The sequence below is a fragment of the Sorex fumeus genome, unplaced genomic scaffold (assembly GCF_029834395.1).
Source record: "Sorex fumeus unplaced genomic scaffold, SorFum_2.1 ptg000072l, whole genome shotgun sequence".
Lineage (NCBI taxonomy): Eukaryota > Metazoa > Chordata > Mammalia > Eulipotyphla > Soricidae > Sorex > Sorex fumeus.
This window is the reverse complement of record NW_026606129.1, coordinates 42,303,099-42,326,480: the sequence shown is the minus strand read 5'-3', so window position 1 is coordinate 42,326,480 and position 23,382 is coordinate 42,303,099. Positions and strand designations below refer to the sequence as shown.

Sequence of the window (23,382 nt, the reverse complement as noted above, 5' to 3'; positions counted from 1 at the left end):
AAAAAAAAAACAGGAGAAGAAAATATATCCCAGAAGGAGTTTCTGTCTAACAAGCTAGCTTCACAGATGATTTCTCCTTAGAGGAATGTGCTGCTTCCCTGAGGGCAGGTCCCTCCACAGCCTGGGGGTCCTGACATTTCTTGGCAACAATGTTTAACCTGACTGCTGGGAACCAGGGAATCAGCCTTCAGGCCAAAAGCAGCAAAGGAAGTGCAGCTATTCCCAGACACCAAATGCTAGGGAGTATTTCTTTTGCAACCAGAACAGACCACTGAGGGTCTGGACTGTGTTCACCACAGAAGAGCTAGTAGTTCACACACTAGAGCCGCAGGCTGCCTGGAGCGGCCACACCTTTCTGAAAAAGGCCAGGTGAAGCCTGGGAGAGACAGTGCGGCAGGAAAAGCGCTGGTCTTTGCACTTAGTACCCCAGTTTGATCTCCAGCACCCCTGATGGTACCCCAAGATCTGCCAGAGTGACCCCTGAGCAGAGAATCAGGAGTAATGCCTGAGCACTGATGGGTGTGGGCACCCCCGCCCTCCCTACAAGGCTAGGTGACAGGGTTCTACCACTCACTTTTTACCCAAACTCACCCCACTGCTAACCCCACTGTGGCCCTGGGCTAGCCTGACCCAGCAGTCCTTGGCAGGCCTGAATCGGCCTGAATCCCCTGTCAGGGCAGCAAGCACTGAGAATTAATGGCTGGTCACAGCCATGGGAGACCATTTGCTCAGACCTCACCCAGGCTCCCTGACAGAACATGGCCATCAGAGGTCCAGAAAAGCCTTGGAAGTAAACCAGTTGCTAGCTAGCTTCTGGCCAGCACCTGTAAATGCAAGGTTATTTTTTTTAAGGTGGTGGCTACCTCACAAATGTCTCCAGGAAGCAGTCTGAACACCAGGATACCAAATAATTAACAAGCCATTTTTAAAAACACTTCGTAAATGTGTCTGACAATAGAAACCTAGAGGGGACAGGTTCTGATGATAGTGCAAGTCAGGAGCTCTTTCCATGGTGTCTCTGGCTTCACGACGGCCCCCGGATGCAGAAGGCCAGCCCCACCCCAGTCCCCGGAACCCTGGGGTCAAGTCAGATTCTAAGGAGTGTGGGAAAGGGCAGGATGAGAGGTTAGACAGGTCACAAGCCTGGTGCTTGCTGATTCTTTGGAGGGTTGGAGGCAGGAGGAGTAGACAAAAGACCAGCAACTTGGATGAAAAGCAAAGACAGTGCCAGGGAAAGAGTGGGTAAGGGCGGTGATGCAGAAACAGGAGGGCATGATCGTGTGTTATGTGGGAAGCAGGTCCAAGGAGGCATTCAGGAGACTGAGGTGTGGTGCCCAGTGGCTGAGGAAGAGGTTGATGTGCTGTGAATGGACTCCAGAGTGATAGAAGAGTCCTGAGTGAGTGATCTAAGGAGGACTGGCCATCTGGTTCTGCCAAACTGGGCTCAGCACATGACCTCATTTCTGCCACTCTGACTTTTTCAAAACTTACATATGTCTGCCAACTGAGCAACTGTATTTTCAAGACTATTCCATCAGGGAAGTATAACTCAAGAAGAGCCCCAAGACCATCTCCTGCATCCGGGTTTTCCCATGTCACTGACCTAGAAGATTCCAAACACGATGGGGAAGTTTCCCTGGACCAGGTCCTTTTTTTTTTCTTTTTTGGTCACACCCAGCAATGCTCAGGGGTTACTCCTGGGTCTGCACTCAGGAATTACTCCTGACGGTGCTTGGGGGATCATATGGGATGCCGGGGATTGAACCTGGGTTGGCCGCGTGCAAGACAAACACATTACCCGCTGTACTCCAGCCCTTTCCTGGACCAAGTCTTTAAAGACCTTCTACTCTGCCTCAGAAGCTGCTAGCTCCAACTAAAGAGTGTTGAGGCAGGAGTCAAATTCTCCCAAGTATAGTTCACACAATGCTTCGATAATTTCTTAATGGCACCTGCTATCAGGAAAATGAGAGCAGGAATAAAACAGTCATTGGCAGGAAGAAAATAGTGAATAGGGAGCATGCCTAGCAAGCCTGGCCTGGGTTTGATCTTGGCACCACATGATCCCCTAAGCATCACTAGGTGCGGCCATGGCGGGTCCTAGTGAATTTGGTATGGCTCTGGGAGGCCTTCCCCTGCCACCAGGATGGTGCAGATATCCCCAGCACCACAGGGCCCAAGCATCAACACATCCTCAGGTGCTTGCATTGACCTGCTCTACCCTTTTGGCTGAGAATCACTGGTGAGACCTCTTGTTCACTGTTTGGGAGAGACCCCACGTGCAAAAAACAGTCATTGTCATCCCAAACTTTACCAATTTTACAGCTAACAAGTTGCAGGGTGAGAGACCCAAACCTTGAAAATCTCCCTCGGGAGTGCGAACAGTCATTTCTGAACTGACATTATAACGCCCGCATGAAAACTGGCTGGATTCTATTCACATCAGAGCATCCTTCTTGTCGAGGTCTATGTTCCATGCCACAAAGGCTTCAAGCCAGCACAGGGATATGGGAACATCCTTAGCTCACATGCCCACCTATGTTTACGATACCCTGGCAGACTCTCACCTCAGCCGTTCCTCCTCTTTTTTCCGCAGATTGAAGTCTCGCTGAACCACCTGCAGAACATGTTCAGTTTCATCATCGGTCAGACCGGACAGGTCAAGCTTCCTCCCCATGATTTAATATCAAATCCAGGGCAATGCAGTCAGACCTGAAAAATCAAGGACCAAAGATTGAGCACATGATCAGAGCTCCACATGGAAAAAAAAGAGTCAGTGTGTTACTGAAAGAGAATCAAATACAGGATTGCAATCAGGTGGGATCTTGCTCTGCTGTCCGACTCAGCAAACATCTGTAGCCTGCTTCAGCAAGGCCACAACAGAACAAAAGACAGTGACTAAAAGCATCCAGCACAGTCATCCTTCCCAACACTGACCTTAGAAAAGAAAATTACTAACTACAATAAAATGAAACATATGTATCTGTATATGTGAATAATTTATATATAATTCACATATATAAATTTATGTTTGCTTGGTTTTTTTCTTTCAAAAAAGTCTAATAGAGAAGGTTTGAAAATTCTAAATTTCCTGGGCCAGAGAGATATATAGCAGGTAGGTCACCTGCCTTGCACATGGCTCACCGGGTGGTTTTGATCTCCTGTACCCTATTTGGCCATAGGCCTGCCATGAGTGATCCAAGAGTGCAGAGCCAGAAGTAAGTCCTGAGCACAAGCAGTTATGCCCCACAAACAAACAAAAGAATTATAAATTTCTGTGATTTGAAGTTTTAAAATATAAATACTACAAGAAATTGTGAAAATAAATTACAATATCTTTAAAACATTATAGACTATATTACTTTAAATTTTAATTATATGACTGACATAAAAATTAGACATAAACACTTCCATTAATAGGAAAATACATAATAAAAAGCCTTTCTTTTAATTTTATTTTTTATTGACTTATTGTTGTTTCACATTAGATTACATGTAATCTCATCAATGACCAAGATCCAGAAACTATAAAATAAAGCTCCTGGAAGAGAGCGATGCAGTATTTCCTGGCTCTCTCAGAGAGCCCAGCAAGCTACAGAGAGTATCCCACCCGCACAGCAGAACCTGACAAGCTACCCATCGCGTATTTGATATACCCAAAACAGTAACAATAACTAGTCTCATTCCCCTGATCCTGAAAGAGCCCCCCAATACACCACTGGGCTACACTATCACGCGGTAGGGACAAATGAAGACATTACTGGCACCTGCTTGAGCAAATTGAGGAACAATGGAAAGACAAGTGATCAAGTGACAACTGATTGTTAGTTTGCAATATTATGGAATTTCAGGAGTTTGTTTCATATCTCCATATGTGAGTAAATGTCACCACTTCCCCCACCAAACTTTAGTGTCATATCACCACCATAAAGACTCCTCTACATGAGGCTGGAAAGACAGTACAGCAGGAAGGACACTTTCCTTGCATGCATCTGATCTGAGTTTGATCCCCAGAATCCCATATAGTACCCCAAAGTACTGCCACGGATGATCACTGAGCACAGAGCCAGGAGTAAGCCCTGAGCACTGCCAGGTGTGGCCCACATAAACAAATAAAAAGAGACCCCTCTCCTCAGTCTTTCCCTCCAGTACCACTATAGTTTTCATCATGTCTAATCATTAATGTTGTCGTTTCTTGCCATTGCTTTAGTAGTTCATAGTTTATGTAAGATGGCCCATGGGCTCATGAAAAAGAACACTCAGTAATCTCTTATTCTTAGGGAAACACAATCCAAAACCACATGCTATCACCGCACAGAGCCATGAGAATGACAAAGTGGAAAGAACAAATGCCGATGGGGATGCAGAGAAAACGAAACTCTGTAAGGGCACCCTATTAGTAGGGCATGTCAATTGGTGCAGTCTCTATGAGATATGTTATGGCAATTTCTTAAAAACATAAGAATGGAAATTCTTTATGATCCAGTGAAATCATTTGCTGGCATTTACCTGAAGGATATGAAAACATTAATTGTAGAGGATACCGGCAACCCTCTGTTCGGAGCAGTACAATTCATAAGAGTTAAAATCATCCGAGTCATTTTCTCAGAAGTAGATAATATGAAATTTCTAAAACACACCATCCAGCGAGGCATATCTAAAAATCATGAGAAGCTACATTTTAAAGGCCACATTTGAGGACCACACTCAGTGGTGCTGGAACAAGTGGAGGGAACACCAGGATCACATTTCTCGGTCTCTGGGTCAAACCAGGGGTCAAACTAGGACTTCAGGCATGCCAGATAGATGCTCTACCATGTAATTCACACCCCATCTCTTAAGAAACACTTTTTTTAAAAAAAAAAGGTGACTATGTTCATGGATGAAATCAAATAAATAATTCCAGAACTGTTCAAAACTAAACGTCACAATAAGCATGAATGCAAACATATGTAACAGAACGTTAATAAATCTAATACAAGATTTCAAAAAGTACTGGGATTCTGTCCATCCTTTCTCTCCCACTATGGCCAGCTTCCAGATTTTGAACCCCTGATTCTGAGGGCTCTCTTCTCACTGATGACAGCCCCTAGATCAGGAAGTCTCAATGACTAACATTAGCTCTAATTCTGCAAACCCATGTGTGTGCTTCTGGGCACTGGGGACTCTGCCCACCTTCTCCCTCTCACCATCACCAGGCTCCAGGTGGAATATCTTGGACCAAGAACCCAGAGGGCTCCTTCTCACTGACCCTGGCCCTAGATCAGAGAATCCACTATCTGATGTCAGCTCTAATTCTCTGAACCTATTTGTGTGCTTCTAGGAACTAGGACTCTGCCATCTTCTCCCTTCCACTATGGCTAGGCTCTGGACAGAAAGCCTTGGTCCCAGGACCCTGTTGGCTCCATTCTCACTGACCTCAGCCCTAAAACAGAGAGTCCTGCTGTCTGATGTCAGCTCTGAGATTCTCTGAACACAAAACTGCATGAAAGCATTTTACTGATTACACTCTTCATATTGAAAGCAGTGGGTAAAACAACCATATTTCACTGACACCTTATACAGTCATATATCTGAGTCAACTAAATGGAGTGGTTAGCCATCTACCACAAGCCTATGGCAAGCATTATCCTCTATCGGTAAAAACTAAGAGCCTTCCCTCTAAGATCAGGGACGAGACAAGGATGCCCACTCTCTCCACTGCTGTTCAATATAGTACTGGAAGTACTTGCAATAGTGGTTAGGCAAGAAAAAGATATTAAGGGCATTCAGGTAGAAAAGGAAGAAATCAAGCTCTCACTACTCGCAGATGATATGGTACTATACTTAGAGAACCCTAGAGCCTCTACCAAGAAACTCCTAGAAACAATAGACCTGTATAGTAAAGTTGCAGGCTACAAAATCAATGCCCAAAAGTCCATGGCTTTCCAATATGCAAATAATGAGAGAGAAGAAAGTGACATAAAAAAATCCCATTCACAACTGTGCCCCAGAAAATCAAGTACCTAGGTATCAGCTTAACTAAGGACATAAAAGACCTGTACAAAGAAAACTACAAAACACTACCTAGAAAATAAAAGAGGACACAAGGAAATGGAAAGATATCCCCTGCTCATGGATTGGGAGAATTAACACTGACAAAATAGCAATACTCCCAAAACCATTGTACAAATTCAATGTGATCCCTATAACAATACCCATGACATTCTTCAAAGAAATGGAGCAAACACTCCTGAAATTCATATGGAACAATAAGCCCCCACGAATAGCTAAAGCAATTCTTGGGAAAAAGAAAATGGGAGGAATCAACTTCCCCAACCTCAATCTCTACTGCAAAGCAATAATAATTAAAACAGCATGGTACTGGAACAAACTCAGAGCTGCAGACCAATGGAACAGGGTTGAATATACTGACATCTCCCCTCAAATATATGATCAGCTAACCTTTGATAAGGGAGCAAGAAATGTGAAGTGGAGCAAGGAAAGCCTCTTTAACAAATTGTGCTGGCAAAACTGGACAGCTACATGCAAAAAAAGTGGGCTCAGATCTCTACATAACACCATGTAGAAAAGTAAGATCAAAATGGATTAAAGATCTCAACATCAGACCAGAACCCATAAGGTACATTGAAGACAAGGTTGGCAAAACCCTCCACGACATTGAAGCTAAGGGTATCTTCAACGATGACATACCACTGGCCAAGCAAGTGAAAACAGAGATAGACAAATGGGACTATCTTAAACTAAGAAGCCTCTGCACCTCAAAGGAAACAGTGACCAAAATACAAAGACAGTCTACAGAATGGGAAAAGATATTCACCCAATGCCCACCTGATAAGGGGCTGATATCAAGGTTATACAAAGCACTGGTATATACAAAGCACTCCACAAGAAGAAAACATCCAACATCCAAGAAAAGAGAAGCAAGAAGAGAATGTAAGGTACTTAATGGATAAGAGCAAGAACTCTGTAGCACTATACTACTGTTGTCCAGTTGTTCATCGATTTGCTCGAGCAGGCACCAGTAACATCTCCATTGTGAGACTTGTTGTTACTGTTTTTGGCATATCGGATACAGCATGGGGAGCTTGCCAGGCTTTACTGTGCTGGTGGGATACTCTTGGTGGCTTGTTGGGCTCTCTGAGAGGGACAAAGGAATTGAACTCGGGGCAGCCATGTGCAAGGCAAATGCCCTACCCAATGTGCTATTGCTCCAGGCCAAGAGAAACAATCTCTAAATTACAGGAATACCAGAAGGCAAGTAAAACAGGAAAGGGTAGAACAAGTGGTGGGAGAGATCAGACCCTCGCTCTCTGGAGGGACAGTGATATACAAATTCAAAAGGCCCAAATAAAACAATGCCAAGACATATGGCAATCAAAACGACAAAATTCAAAGCGACAGACTTCTCAAAGCATCTAGAGAGAATAGAAATCTTAAATATAAGGAAATCACAACAGATCTCTCATGTGAAACGGTACAGGAGAGAAAACAGTGAGATGGCATATTCAAATTACTCACTGAAAAAATCTTTCAACTTAGAGTCCACTTTTCTGTAAAGCTCTCATTTAGATGGGAGGAATGGATAAAAATATTCTCAGACAAATAAGAGCTGACAGTATTTGCAATTACTAAATTTGGCCATGAATAAAATATTGAAGACCATTTGTATAAACCAAACTGCCAATTGTAGAAACAATAACCTCACACAGTAAAATGGCACCACAGCCCTTTATGTCAATAATTTCTCTGAATGTCAGTTGACTGAACTCTCCCATCAAAAGGCACAGAATGACAAAATGGATGAGGAAACAAAATCCATCCATTTGCTGCTTACAGGAAATACATCTAAGATCACAGGATAGACACAGGCTCAGAGTGAAAGAATGGAAAACAATCATACAAGCCAACAGTAAAGAGAAAAAGGCTGGGAAAGTCATACTTATATCAGACTAAACAGCATTCAAGTAAGTATGGATGAAAGTAGAGATATAGATGGACACTACTTATGGGTTATGGGAACATTAGATCAAGAAGTACAATTTGTCAGTATCTTTTTTCTCCCTTAATTCCATCTTTCATTTTTCTTTCCAAAAGTATCATAAAATGATTATCTACGTTCATATCCTGTACATTTTTACTTATAATTACATTGTGAATATTTCCTTATATAACTACTAATCCAGCATGACATACTGCACAATATTCTATTATATTATGCATTCATTCCTTACTGGGAAGCATCAGTTGTATTTCCACTATTTCAATATCATAAGTAATGCTAGTAGAAAACTATATTTATAAATCTCTAAATCTACAATTCTTAGAAGTTCATTTCTTGAATTTAAATAAATGTTTTTTAAAGATTTACAAAAATATAAAGCAATTTTAATAAAAAGATTTCAAAAGCCTTCCATCCAGTAAACTAGGCAAGGTTTTTTGAGGTCCAAAATTCAATCATCTCAAAATTCATCACATTCGCACTTACTCTTTACAGGTCTACCACTGTTACTTCTCAGAAAATTATACTCTTTGGCATTCTGTTTCTGAACTTTATATTCACAACATCATACTATCTGCATGCTGTACATGTATGTACATGTTCTACGCTTCTCTGCATCAACATTATATTTTCTTTCTTCCTTTTGGAGTTTGTGTCACACCTGGCAGTGCTCAGGGATTATTTTTGATTCTGTGCTCAGGGATTACTCCCAGAAGGGTTCAGGAAAACATATGGGGTGCCAGGGATCGAACCTCGGTTGGCTGCATATAAGGCAAGCGCTCTACCTGCTGTACTATCTCTCAAATCCCCAAATTATAGTTTTTTGATTCATTTATGCTTATGAAAATACCTACAAGATATTGTTTTAATCTAAAGCAAACTATTGCACTTATATGAAGGTATGTGTCTCTGAGACACATACCTATATATAACACACTATATAAAAGTTACACACACTATATAAAAGTTACATACAGTTTAAAAGAATCAGGTCAAAAAACAGCTTTTAGAACAAATGGGATGGCTGAAAGAAAAGAGAAAGGATTTTATTGGGGACAATAAAAATGTTTTATCACAATATTTCTGATAAAGATTTGATATTTAAGATCAATAAAACACTCAGTAAAATCACCAACAAAAAAATCCAATGACCCCATCCATAAATGGGGTGAGGAGCTGAAAAGATAGTTTCCCAAAGAAGATATAGGGATTGCCCACAGGTATATGAAAAAGTGCTCATGGTCACTCATAATTAGGGAAATAAAGGAAATCAAAGCAACAATGATATGTCATCTCACATTGTAACAATGGTACAAATCAAAAATTCTGGAAATAGCCAGTATTAGCAGGGTTGTGGTGAGAAAAGAACCGTTTGTGGGAAAGTCATCTGGTTTACCCTCTATGAAAATCAATATGGAGATTTCTCCTAAAAATAGGAATAGGATTCCCACCTTACCTAGAGATATGGCACCCAAATCACAAAAACATTAATTCAAAAATATATGCAAACCTATGTTTATTGCTGCAGTTAGTACAATAGCCAAAATATGCAAACAACCCAAACGCACAATTACAGGTGAATAGATCAAGAAGTTGTGGCCTATATACAGATTTATTCACAATGGAATACTGGGCAGTTCTAAGAAAGAACAAAATCAGGCAATTTGAAGCAACGTGAATTGGACTAGAGGACACCAATACCTTTTTCCCTCTGAATGAAATGGACAGAATAAAAGAGATAGTCACAGAATAAGGTCTCTGATATGTGGGACTTAAAAATATATGGTGAGGTAGAAACAAGATCCAAATGCAACATAAGAGAAGAACTAATCCACACAATTGAGGTGGGGGGATAAGAAGAAGGGGTGTTGGGGTCCCTAAGGGAGAGATATGGGTACACTGGTGATAGGTGTGGTGTTGTAATTATGCCCATAAGAAACCAGAGTGATTGGGTCCAGAGTGATAGTACAGTGAGTAGGACGTTTCCCTTGCTCATGGCCAACCCAGGTTTGATCCCCAGTATCCCATATGGTCCCCTGAGCACCTCCAGGAGTAATTCCTGAGTGCAGAGCCAGAAGTAACCCCTGAGCATCTCCAGGTATGACCCAAAAAGCAATAATAATAATAATAATAATAATAAAGAGTATTGCAAACCCCCCAAGTTAAAAAATAGGTATTATCAGTAACATTCTGTTTAAATGAAGCAAGAATATTACTGGCTATGATGTATTATTGTTATTATTAGAAGATTCAAGTTATATACACTTTTGTCTGTAAAGTATCTGTCATGAATAAAGTAAAATAACCTTAATAAAAAATTAACTGAATGATTAAGGTGAACATTTGACATCATAATATATAATTAAGGTGATGAAGACACTGTTCAAGGAACATATGAAGAAAAAATAATATGGGTATCAGAGAGATAGTACAGTGGGCAGGGTGTTTGCCTTGCATGCAATCAACTCACTTTCAATCTCTGTGCCCAAGATGGTTCCCTAAACCTGAACAAAGGTGATCTTTGAGCTCAGAGCCAGTAATAAGCCCTGAGCACTGCCAGTGTGACGCCAAACCATATATATATATATACATATATATATATATATATATATATATAGAGAGAGAGAGAGAGAGAGCAGACGCAGAATTATATAAGATAAATGAGTCAAGTCTGTGTTCCTGTCTGGTGCAGGTGCCTTATCCTTTCTCTATGCACACACCCTGTGAGATGCACAGGGGTCTTCAGATTTTCAAACTGAAAAGGTCCCCAGTTCTCTGCCCTCACTTTCTCACCTCTAACCATCTAGGACCCAGAGATTTTACTACTTGGCAACTATTCAGGCAAAGATGGCCTCCTCTTTAGTTTCCAAATAATGGCTACAAACACAGAGAACAAAAGGTTCGGTTCTCAAAGGTCCACCATTAAATGGCTTAAGACCTCATGACTCAATCGTGTGAATTAATCTGAAGAATTAACCAAGAAATCCCAAATGGCATTCCAACTATGAAAAAAAAAGGATTTTTAAAAACTGAATTTTTGGACTAGAAAACCAATTAGTAGTGACCAGTGAGAAAGGGTGAAGAGGGAGCTTAAAGCAGGATGAAAGGGTAGAATGGACATTCTGGATGTTCAATGGGCATCCTGTAATGAGTGTGATATGGTGTGTATGTAGGCAAACGCTGATTTTTGGTGGCACACCCAGAAACTTATCTACTATTGCAATGCCACATTATGTCAATGAAAGAAATAGAACAAAACCACCAAAATCCAAAAAGTAAAATATTTTTCATGTTTGTAATACTAGCTTTCAAAAGTAAATACTTGATGCCCTTTGCCCAAATACTGATGGCGGGGGGTGGGGGTGGGGGGGTGGGAAAAACAGAAGTGGGCAGAGAACCCAGTGTCCCTGCTGGTAATCAAGTAAATCACAAGATCCCAACCTTAGGCTACAGAGGAAAGGGGGAGTCTTATGTCCTATATCTCCTAGTGTCCTGACGAACAGGAACAGAGAGGAGCAAGCACAGGGGAAATGCAAGTCGACTTTGACTGCTTTCCACCACCTCATTAAAGACAAACGTGGCATCTTCTGAGTTTCCCAGAAGGTGACATGTCTGTCTCCTTCACTTCACGTCACTCCCCTTTGAATGCTGAGAATTATAATGAGGTTCCAAGCTGCCCAGTTAGTTGAAGACAGCTTTGATCATATCTGATCTGAGAAGAATGATCAGGACTCTAGCAGGATAATGGGTATCTGTGAAGGAATGCATAAAATTGCTCTCAATGGACAGGACAGAGTAACGAGAAACCCCTTCTGGAAAATCGTAAAAAGCATCATCTTTTATTTTCTATACCGAACATAATCAGATTCCCTGCACAAGAAGAGAAACAGCAACTGAGAGCTGGACATGTGTCTATGTCCTTGGTCAGAGATCACGTGGGTTCTCCTGTCAGAAGCAATTTCTCAGAGGCACAAAGCCGGTTCACATGCTACTGATTTCCTGACGTGTGTGCCTGTCCTTGAACGTCTCGGGTTTATGCCCAGCAAAGTCAGGAGCAGAGAACAGTTTCAGATTTATGAAGGAGAAATGTAATACAACTTCAAGACTTAATTCTATCCCCATTTCCGTAACATGTATTCTGAAGTTCCCACAAGAGGACTCTGTCCTGAAAATAAGAATCAAGAAATGTTGCAAACTATTTTGACCTGATGGTCTGCATAGTGCAAGTCAGCATCTAAGGGCTACAACGAAGTCCGTTTACTAAAGAACCAGTGTAATTTGGTCTCACCTGCACTTATGAAATATATTTGTCTGCTCTTTGAGAACAGCTACATCCAAGAAATGATTATCTGGAAACAGAGCTGTAAGTCCACTCCACGATGACAAACTCCAGCTCTAACATAATTACTGAATTACTGAGTTTTTATCCCCCGCAGTGCAACCACCATAGAAACAACTGATTTAGATAAACTTTCAGAAGACAATGACTTTAAAATGTAAAACAGGACTGGACGGATAGTACCGAAGATAAAGGTGCTTGCCTGGCATTCAGCTGACCTGAGCTGATTGCCCATAACTGCATATGGCCACCTGAGCACTTCCAAGCGTCACTCTTGATCACAGAGCCAGGAGTGGCACCTGAGCATCTCCAGTTGTGGCCTACCCTCCATTCCTCATCTCACAAAATTTAAAAGAATAAAAAGGAAAGCAAACTGATATGACTTTAAAGTCAGAAGACCAAGGCGATAGCAGAATCATCCACTATCTTCTAGACAGAATAACAAATATGAGGAAGAACATGAACACTTATGCAGGAAACTAGTTAACCCAAACTTTGCAAATGGGAAAAAAGGAATTTGAATACAGTGAATACTATACACATAGTAGGAGACTCATCATGAAGGATCAACATGTACAAAAGTGAAAATAGGAGCTTTAGAAACGAGAGAGAAGTGGGGTGATAAAGAAAATACAGCAAAAAGCTGAAAGATAAACTTGCAATATCCAATGTCCTAAAGAACAATAAAGGGGGGGTGGGAGGGATACTGGGATTGGTGGGGGTGGAGAATGGGCACTGGTGGTGGGATGGGTACTCGACCACTGAATAACTGAAAACCAAGAACAACTGGGCTAGAGCGATAGCACAGCAGTAGGACGTTTGCCTTACAAGCCGTCAACATGGCCAACCCGAGTTCGATTCCTTCGCCCCTTTCGGAGAGCCCAGCAAGCTACCGAGAGTATCTTGCCCACACGGCAGAGCCTGGCAAGCTACCCGTGATGTATTCGATATGCCAAACACAGTAACAACAAGTCTCATGATGGAGATGTTACTGGGCCCGCTCGAGCAAATCGATGAACAACGGGAGGACCGTGACCGTGACAAGCACAACAACTTGTAAATCTACAACTGTACCTCATGGTGTTTCACTAATAAAAAAAAAAAAGAAGAAGAAGATGAACAATAAAGGGTACATTCTGCCAGGACACCCACGATTAGATCTTGATCAGAACTGAAAAGAACTTTCTTCTTCCTCCAAGGAACCGAAATGTTAAGATTCTCCCATTTGGGGGGTGGGGTGGGAGCGAGTACAGGGATTAAGGTTCATGTCTAGAATGCACCTGATACTGGTTTAATCCCCAGCACCACAGGATCTCTTGAGCATCACCAGGTGCAACCCTGGAGGCAATTCAGGGAACAGCAGGTACTGACAGCATGGCAGGCATCATCTGACCCTTGCACTGAACTGCCAGACTGGGTGATGGAAATGACTGAGAATCACTGGTGCAGTCCAGAGATCCCACCCCCCCAAAACATCGCCTATTTAAAGGGCAAATCAGGGTAGGGAGATGGGGGGGGAAAGGAAATGACTTAGTCAAGAAGAGAAAATATGCTCCCCACAGATGATTAGAGATGTACACTATGCTTGTTTGGGGGAGCAAGAGATAGTTGGCCAAAGTCACGAAAGTAACTACCGAGAGAACACCTCATAGGAAATATCCTGAAGACCAGCCATCATTGAACTATAATTGACTTCACATGAATTTATAGCTGCAGAGGCTCTACTGCCAGAAGAGAGGCAACATTAACTGCTAAAAAAATCCCATTTTTATGTCAAGGACTTAAAGTTAATGGTTACTCTAATAGTATCATCTTAGGAACAACTAATAGCAAGCTAAGTTATGCTACTTATATAAAATGGTCTTTAAAGCCCCAAATTTAACCCACAATGGAATGCTTCAATTCTTTTTTTGGGGGGGTCACACCTGGTGATACACAAGGGTTACTCTTGGCTTATGCACTCAGGAATTACTCCTGGCGGTTGCTAGGGGGACGATATGGGGTGCTGGGAATCTGGGTAGGCCATGTGCAAGGCAAACACCCTACCCGCTGTGCTATCACTCCAGTCCACTTTTTTCACTTTTTTGGTGGGGGCTTTTAGGATCACACCCAGTGATGCTCAGGGATTACTCCTGACTCTGCACTCAGGAATTATTCCTGGCGGTGCTCGGGGGACCATATGGGATGCTGGGAATAGAACCCAGTCAGCCACATGCAGCGCAAACACCGTACCCTCTATACTATGGCTCCAGAGGAATGCTTCAATTCTTAACCTCTAGGTCACCTATTTTGGAACTAGCAACTCAAGCCATCCATTGCCAATGCCATTAGTCTCTCATCCTCATCTTCCTTACCATCCATAGGCAGCTGCTCACAGTTTCAAGAGACCTGCCACCTTAAATTGCTTTAGTCTACCATTCCCTACCTTCCCCATCCTACAGACTGCCTGATTTGGGGGGGTATGGGGGTGTGGAGAGGTGTCAGCAATTTGTACTCAGACTGAGGTTATGAATCCTTGTTTTTCAAACCCATCTTCAACCTGAAGTCCTCATTCACAGAGGCAGGCTTTTCCTCCTTTGAGAAATATCTTCCTTTCTATAAACAGTGGACTGAAAACCTTGACTTCAAAACATAATAAAAATATAACAATATTCCCCCCACCACCAATATTTGTTTATCTTCAGGATAGGAGACACATTCTACGGGGGAAATAATAATTTTATTTTCCTAGATTATTTGCCTAGCTGTATTTATTTACATTAAAATGAATACATGGAAGCCAGAGAGATAGTACAGGAGTTAGGACATTCATGCATGACATTGAAATCCCAGTTTGATTCCCAGCAACCTTTATAGTTCCCTGAGCACTGCCAGGAGTAATCCCTGAGCACTACAAGATGTGCCCTAGCCCCCACATGTGGGCACATCGATGATGCTAAAAAGTGATGTGATGAAAAATGATATAAGTTGGAAACAAAGAAGATACAATTAAGAGCATCATAAATAGAACCGTTAAAGTCAGTGTTTAAAAATTAAAAGAAAAGTGGGCTAAATGGTTGAATAAAATGTGGTACATCCATCCCTTATAATGTTGTAAACATAAAGGATAGGTGATTATGAAATTTTTTTTCATACTTTCTTTTCTTTGGGAAAACAGATGTATATTATTGAGTGTTCTTCAGTTTAAACAAAAAGTAGTCTGAATCACCCCAAGAGCCATAAAAAAATGAGAAAAAAAACATGAATTTCATTTCAGCAAAAACCAGGACATAATTAAAACTGTAGAGTAAAAATACAATAGAGTAAAATGGAGTTGGATTAGAAAAAAAGAAGAAGAAATAAAAGGTGGTAAAGAAAGGTTTCTGCAGCTGCAAATCTTGGCAAAACTTACTCTCTCAAATGCAAGGATCACAACCTGAACAGAAGAGGCACTGCAGCTGGCTCAACAAACTTTCAGTTTTAGGGTTGTTTTTATCCAAAAAAAAGAAATGGCAACAATATTCAAGGACTCACAGAGAAAACATGCTTACTAGAAGCAGGTCTTCTTTTCACAGAGAAGAAAAGAGAAACACCACACACACACACACACACACACACACACACACACACACACAAACACACACACACACACAAAACCACCTTTTTAAAAAATTGGCTTTGGTGATATAAAGGTCAATTATTAAAAATTCCAGCTAACCTAGACCATATTCCAATCTCTATAAATCTTTTGCAAACAGCTACCCTAAAAAAATGAAACTCTGACAGTGAACTATGAAAGAAAAAGAAACCAGAGATTACATTAAAATACTGCAAGATAAAAATAAATGAGCAAGGAAACCAAATAGCAGGTGAAGGTCTCTCACTACAAGGTATGAGTTGAGCAACAAAGAGATCAAAAGTAATTTTTAAGAAATTAAAACTAAGGGGGCTGGAGAGACAGTATAAGGGCTAACTTGCCTTTGCCTATGGTTGACCAAGTTTGTTCCCAGGCACTGCATGTTGTTCCCTGAGTACTACCAGGAGAAACCCCTAGGGCACAGAGGCAGGAACAGTCCAAAAACCTCTGGGTTTGCCAACACCCCCCCCAAAAATACAAAATGTAATGATCCAACTATACTCATAAATAAAGAAATTGGCGGAATATAAAGAAACAAAAAATAAATCACAAAATATAATCAATCAAATTTTGGAAACGTTGGGGGGGAGGGGGAATAGCAACAGTTAGAGAGATTATGTCCAAGAGAGAAACAAAGTCAATCAAAAACTATTGGAAGTGGCACCAAAGAGGTAATACGAAAGTTAAGGCTCTTGCCTCGTATGCAACTGACCCTGGTTCAATCATTGGCACTGCTAGTAGTAATTTCTGAGCACAGAGTCAGGAGTAAGTTCTGAGAGTAGCAGGGCATGGCCCAACAACATTTCCCCTAAAAAAATAATGGAGCAAACCTAGCAATGCTGAGACTACCAAATGGTGGGAGGAAGGGAAAATGAACAAAGGAAGAGGTGGATTAGAGATTAGATAAAGACAGAGCTGGAGTGTTTTAGGCACTTTGGCAGTGGTTAAGGTTCTGTAACTTTGTTCATCGACATGTGAAAGTCATCATTATCATAATTATATTACTTTAACTGAAATACAAATAAAACTTTTAAAAAAGGAGTCAAATAATTGAAAAATAGACTTAAAAATATTGGAAGAAATAATTTAAGTAGAAAGGAAAACAGAGACTATCCCAAAATAAGAAGGAAATACTTAAACTAAACAATTGATAAAAATTTTAAGACTAAATTGGCTTCCAAGGAAAAACACTTTTTTAATTAATTTTATTGTTTTGAGTCTTTGGGTCATACTCAATGCTCAGGGGTTACTCTGTGCTCAGGAATCACTCCTTAGCAGTGCTTTGGTCATATGGGATGACAGGGATTGAACCTAGGCCAGCCATGTGCAAGGCAAGCACCCTACCAGCTATACTATCGCTCTAGCCCAGAATTTTTTTAAAAAAATTTTAAGCTATAGGGGCTGGAGCAATAGCACAGCGGGTAAGGCGTTTGCCTTGCACACAGCCAACCCAGGTTCGATTCCCAGCATCCCATATGGTCCCCTGAGCTCTGGGAGGGGTGATTCCTGAGTGCAGAACCAGGAGTAACCACTGTGCATCACCAGGTGTGACCCAAAAAGCAAAAAAAAAAAGTAAGTTATAAAACAATTAGCACTATAATCATAGCTGATACTTCAAGTTATAATTCCAAATCGGAATTCTTTGTCAGAGAGGTCCCTTAGGTGAGTAGCACCCACTGAGGCTTCTGGACTCTTCATCGTTCTCCCCACGAGGTGGGGATTTGCGTTGTTTCTTCATGTTGGTGTGTAGGTATGGGATCTGTGATGTTACACTAGATTTCTTGGTGTGACTAAAGTACCTGCGGCTGCTCCCGCCTAAAATTAGACCACGCCCACTTCTACCAAAGCCACGCCACTTCTGAAAAGGCCACGCCCCCACGGAAACTTGGGGGAGGGGGGTAAAGGCTGGATGGGTAAGAAGACCAGCACAGTGTTTGGGAGGAAGAGGAAGAGGCAGAGGCTCAGGGCTGCTTTGGTCCCAGCCTCCCAGAGGACGCCTGGGGCGCTTGCACAGAGAAAGCCAAGTCCCAGGTTCGAATACTGGTGGAAAAACTGACCTGGATGGAGAAGAAGACCAGCACAGATTGGGGACCTCAAGTGATAATTCCAAAATGAATAAATAACTTGAGGATAAGCAAAAGTAGGGGCAAAAAATGCTAGAGGTAATTTCATAATCTTAGCATGCAAAATCACGGTCACCGTCCTCCCGTTGTTCATGGATTTGCTCCAGCGGGCCCAGTAACGTCTCCATCGTGAGCCTGGCAAGCTCCCCGCCCGTGACGTATTCGATATGCCAAACACAGTAACAACAAGTCTCACGATGGAGACCTTACTGGGACCGCTTGAGCAAATCGATGAACAACGGAAGGATCAAACCGGACCAATAGCATGCAAAATATTTCTAAATATGACACAATATTTATCAGACATTAAAAACACAAGATAAATTCCGTAACACAGCCACAATCCTGCTGACTCTCATCACTAACTTTAAACAAATTGATCTTTAGCTCTTGTCCCACAGGTTCCTGAGACTCTGTTTTCTTTCCTTTCATCCATTTCCTCTCTATTCCACTGGGTAAATATAATTGATCTCTTCATGTTCACTGACTACTAATGTATCCACCTGAGCTTGTGGCTCATCTAGCAAGTTTATTCCCATTTCATGGCTCTATAATTTCTTTTGGCTCTTTTATTTATTCCTAACTATAATTTTTCACTTATTTCAGGAGAATTTATAGTTATTTGTTGAAACATTTTTATTATGGGTGCTTTAAAAGAGAGTTTCAACATCTATTTTATTTCTTGGTGAGTACCAGTTAACTGTCTCTTCTCAAATTGTGATGTGCCTAGGTCCTGGTGTGATGTTTTTCAACTCTATCCTAATGAGACTATCATATTAGGAGGCTGTGGGTCATATTTAGCTACTTGGTTGCAACAAACCTTCTGTTCAGGTTTTCCATGTAGGTGCTGTTACACTTTCTGGACAGATTCCAATGACAATTTAATCTTCATAGACTGTGCTTTAATTTTTAGCCACCATTTAGCTGGTGCCATTGAAGCAATGCTAGTCTCTTCTGGCACTGCATGAGGTGGTGGATGAGGTCTCAATGGGACTAAAGAGGCTCTCAAAGCTAGCTGCTTGTTGACAGGACGACTGTATTCCTACATGAGAGGGGAGATCTTGCCATGGGCAAGAAGGGGTATCCTGGACTCGGCCCTTGTTGACTTGTGCCAAGTGCAGGGATTTACTCCCTTTCTCAGTGATTGAGAGATTCAGACCCAACATGGCAAGGAGGAAGGGCACTTCCTGTCCACTTGATCCCTAAGTGATGTCCCAGAGCCAATTTCTACTTGAGTTGCAATTCTCACAGGCTCCCGGACGATTCTCCTTGCTAAAACAGTCAGAGATGACTCCAGCTCAATCTGGGGAAGCACCGAGTCGACCCCAAAGGTCTGAGGTGCAGGAAATTCTGAGCCAAGGCTGTTTTTTTTGACTTTTGAGAGGATTGTTATTACGAGGCATCCTACCATTGTGTTGCTTCTCTAGTCCTGGAGGCCTAAATTACTTTGCTTTTTGCTTTCCACTTTCTATACCCTGCATCTCCTTCTGTTGCTATAATAGGATTCTTCTGAGAAACAGAACATATGTATCCTATTAAAATTTTGTTTTAATGTTTTTTTTTTTTTGGTTTCAGGAGCCACACCCAGAAGTACTCAGGGTACATCTAGCTCTGCACTTTGGAATCACTCCTGGTGGGGCTCAAGAGAACATATGTGGTACCAGGGATCAAACCCAGGTCAGCTGCATTCAAGTCAAGTGCCCTACCCACTATTTCCTATCACTGAGGCTTTTTTTTTCTTCTACTTTTTTTTTGCCTTCATGGTTGGGTGCAGCAGGAAAAGTAAGGAGAAAATGTGTTTACACCATATTGTCCTAATTGCGGTCTTGCATTTTCATTTTTGAAGAATAATTTTATTTGCAAACTCTGTACTGATAGTGGGTTTTCAGCACTGGACAGACTGCATTCCATTGTATCCTAGATATTCCATTATGTTGGCTCAGATATCAGCTACAATATGATTGTTTGCCTTTTGTTCTCTCTAACTGTTTATAAGGATTTATCTGTGGTATTTGGAATTTGAGTAAGAACAGGCCTGATTTTTTAATTGTTTAGTGCTTTTGTTCTACTAAATTGAAAGCTTATAAAGATGTCTTGGATCTGGTACTGTCTAACAGGTCACTTTTAGAAATTTCTTTCTTTTCATATAATACCAATTCCTCTTTATCTTTCTGTGACTACAATCACACATGTGAATGAGATGTTCTCTCTGTATTCTGCATGTCTCATAGTCTTTATTCTGATTTTATCTTTTTACCTCAGTAATAATTCATATCTGCTATTACTTCAGTCAGAATTTTTATTGTTTATTCATCTTCCCTTCATCTATGGGTAATGTCTTTAAACTCATGATTAGGTTTTTAAATTTGGTAAATTCATTTTTTAATTCTAAATTTTCTCATTCTTTTCATTGTTTTTTTCAAATTCTCCATGTTTTCTTTACTTCCTTTAATTTGGTAATAAAGTCATTTTAAAATCTAATATCCGAAAACTGCCTGCATCTATTTTTTTTTTTTTTTTGGTACTACTTAGCTAGTTTGTACTGATTTTCTCTCACCTCCTCTTGTCTTCAGTTATTGTTTGAACAGAAAGGATTTGTAAAATCAAAAGCTACGGTAAAGTTACTTTCCTCTGGAGAAGATTCATGCTTATTCCTTTAGTGACTCCCAAACCCAGAAGACTGGGCAGGTATCAGCAACTTCAGTGTGGAGACCGTTGGAAGCTAAGTGTGGTGTCTTCACAGATAACACATCCAGCTCACCATTCACTCTGAGTCTAACCTTTGAGGGTCTCAACACAAAGTAAGGGGTTCTCATTTGGCCTTCCTTTGTAAGACCTCAATTCCTTCTCTCTAGCCCCCCAAAACTGTCCAAAATGCTGCTTAGAGTCATGAATTGGCAACTACACTATGGGATCACTGGCCTCATCCCTCAGTGCCATGGTCCACTGTGAGCTTCTGGTCCAGTGATTCATCACTATCTTGTTAGCTCCCTAATACCTTTAAGTCCGTTCTTAAAAAAATTACAGGGGCAGAGAGACAATTCAGTGAGAAATACATTTTCCTTGCATGTGGCTGACCCAGGTTCGATCCCTAGCACCCCATATAGTCCCCCAAGTCTTCCAGGAATGATCTCTGAGTGCAGAGCCAGGAATGAGCCCCAAACACAGCCAGGTGTGGCCAAAACAAACAAATAAAATATTAAACATTTTAAAATTCCTTTTTAAACGACATATTTTATTCAGCTTTTCTAGTCATCTTCATAGAGGGGTAGGTCTCAATGGCCTACTTCCACTACTACTAATAAACATCTTCTGTTGTTACCCTAAATTGGATGTGGAGAGAGGAGGGGAATGGAAAAGTTAATATGATTATAAATGCTTGGATTACTTTTAACTCTATATTTCTGTTTCAAAATACATAACAAATATACTTAATTATGAGAAATGAAACACAGTTTTAAATACCTTGCATATAATTTTAGTTGGTTCCTAAAAAAAAAATTGGAACATAGGCACTAATGCGTTACTTCACTTTTTTTTCCTTGTTAAAAGGATACTGAAGTACCAATCTTCTGATGTTTTTCACCACCAAGCAAAATTGAGATGCCCAGTTAAAATCATTCTGTTACATTAGCCAACCATATTATTATGAAAGTAATTTTTATTCTTGTTCCAGCAAAAAGAATATAAAATAGCACTTCAAATAATTTTTGATAACATGATATGTTTCTAAATCTCTAGTTTGATACCTACCTGTAAAAATTATCTTAAGATTGGTGATAGAATTTAATGTGTCCAACCAATCACACACAGTAATCCAAAACACAAGAGGAATGAATCCCTTTATGGGATGCAAAAGAAAGATACAGTGGAACAGATCAAATGTGCGCTGAGCATCTAAACAAAAATTGAGTTCATAAGGAAAAGAAATTAGCATGCAAAATGTCTACCACTTCCATCTTTGGGGAGTGAAAATGCTTCCCTTTTTAGTCTAATTTTATTTAAACACAGTAATTCACAAAATTGTTCATAATAGATTTTTGTGACATTCAATGTTCCAACACCAATCCCACCACTAGTGACCTTCCCTTCACTATTGTCCCCAGTTTCCCACCCACCATCCAAGTCTGCCCCCTTAGCAGACACAAAATACTGTACTGTCCCGTTGTTCATCGATTTGCTGGAGCAGGCCCAGTAACGTCTTCATTGTGAGACTTGTTGTTCTTTTTTTATTGAATAACTGTGAGATACTTACAAAAATTTCATATTTGCGTTTCAGTCATACAATGATCAAACACCCATCTCTCCACCAGTGCATATTCTCCACCAACAATGTCCCCAGTATACACCCCCGCTACTCCTGCCTCTATGGCAGACAATTTCCCCCATACTCTCCCTCTACTTTTGGGCATTATGGTTTGCAATACAGATACTGAGAGGCTATTATGTTTGGTCCTTTATCTACTTTCAGCACACATCTCCCATCCCAAATGATTCCTCCAACCATCATTGTCTTAGTGATCCGTTCGCTGCCTTCGTCCCAGCTCATGAGACAGACTTCCAACTATGAAGCAATATTCCTGGCCCTTGTGTCCACTGTCCTTGAGTGTCAGTCTCATATTATGTTGTTTTATATTCCACAAATGAGACAGAGACTTTAAACCAGTGGTCCAATATCACTGATGGGTAAGTCAATTGTACCAAACTGCAAGTTGAGGAGACCTCTTCCCTAAACCTTTGTTTCGAGCCTGAAGTTCAAAGAGATATTTTAAGAAGCAATCACACTGACAAATATCCATCCATAAGTATGAAACTACTTGAAAAGGGTAGTCCTAAATTCTACATTGTTCAGAAATTCGAATGAATAGAATACTTCACTTTTAAGTGATTGGCATTGCAATTTTCAAAGAGCTTTATACACTTGAAGCCCTTCACTACACCAAAAGATCTAATTTAACTGGTATGCAGTTAAGTATTACGTCACAGACTCCCTAATCAGAGGCTCTCAACACATAATCTGCCTCTCCCCAAAGTATTTGCTTCTTGTATGAGATTAACCCTCACTGGCTTCCAGGGAAGGGTGTAGCTATAGAAAACTGTAAGGTATCCCTGGGGCTGTGTCAGTAGGTCCCAGTACATTTTCAGCAGGTCTGACACCTACACAAGAAAGTAGAGTAGAAAGAATAAAATCCTCAGGTATAATATTAATATTATCACTTATTTGGCAGGAATCAGAAAACCTGAGGACATGGCATTGTTTATTTCACACTAAAAAATGAAAAATCAATCAGTACATCAACAGCTA

General features: G+C 40.9%; 1 protein-coding gene across 2 annotated transcripts in view; it reads right to left on the bottom strand.

Annotated features, from left to right (window-relative positions):
* Window positions 1–23,382, bottom strand: part of MYRIP (myosin VIIA and Rab interacting protein) — a 360,073-nt gene that overhangs the window by 303,778 nt on the left and 32,913 nt on the right. For both annotated transcript variants that reach the window (XM_056129423.1, XM_056129424.1), the window contains exon 2: window positions 2,565–2,709. In XM_056129423.1, coding sequence (XP_055985398.1) covers window positions 2,565–2,674 — 110 coding nt within the window. In that variant the 5' untranslated portion in view covers window positions 2,675–2,709. The remainder of the gene's footprint in view (window positions 1–2,564; window positions 2,710–23,382) is intronic.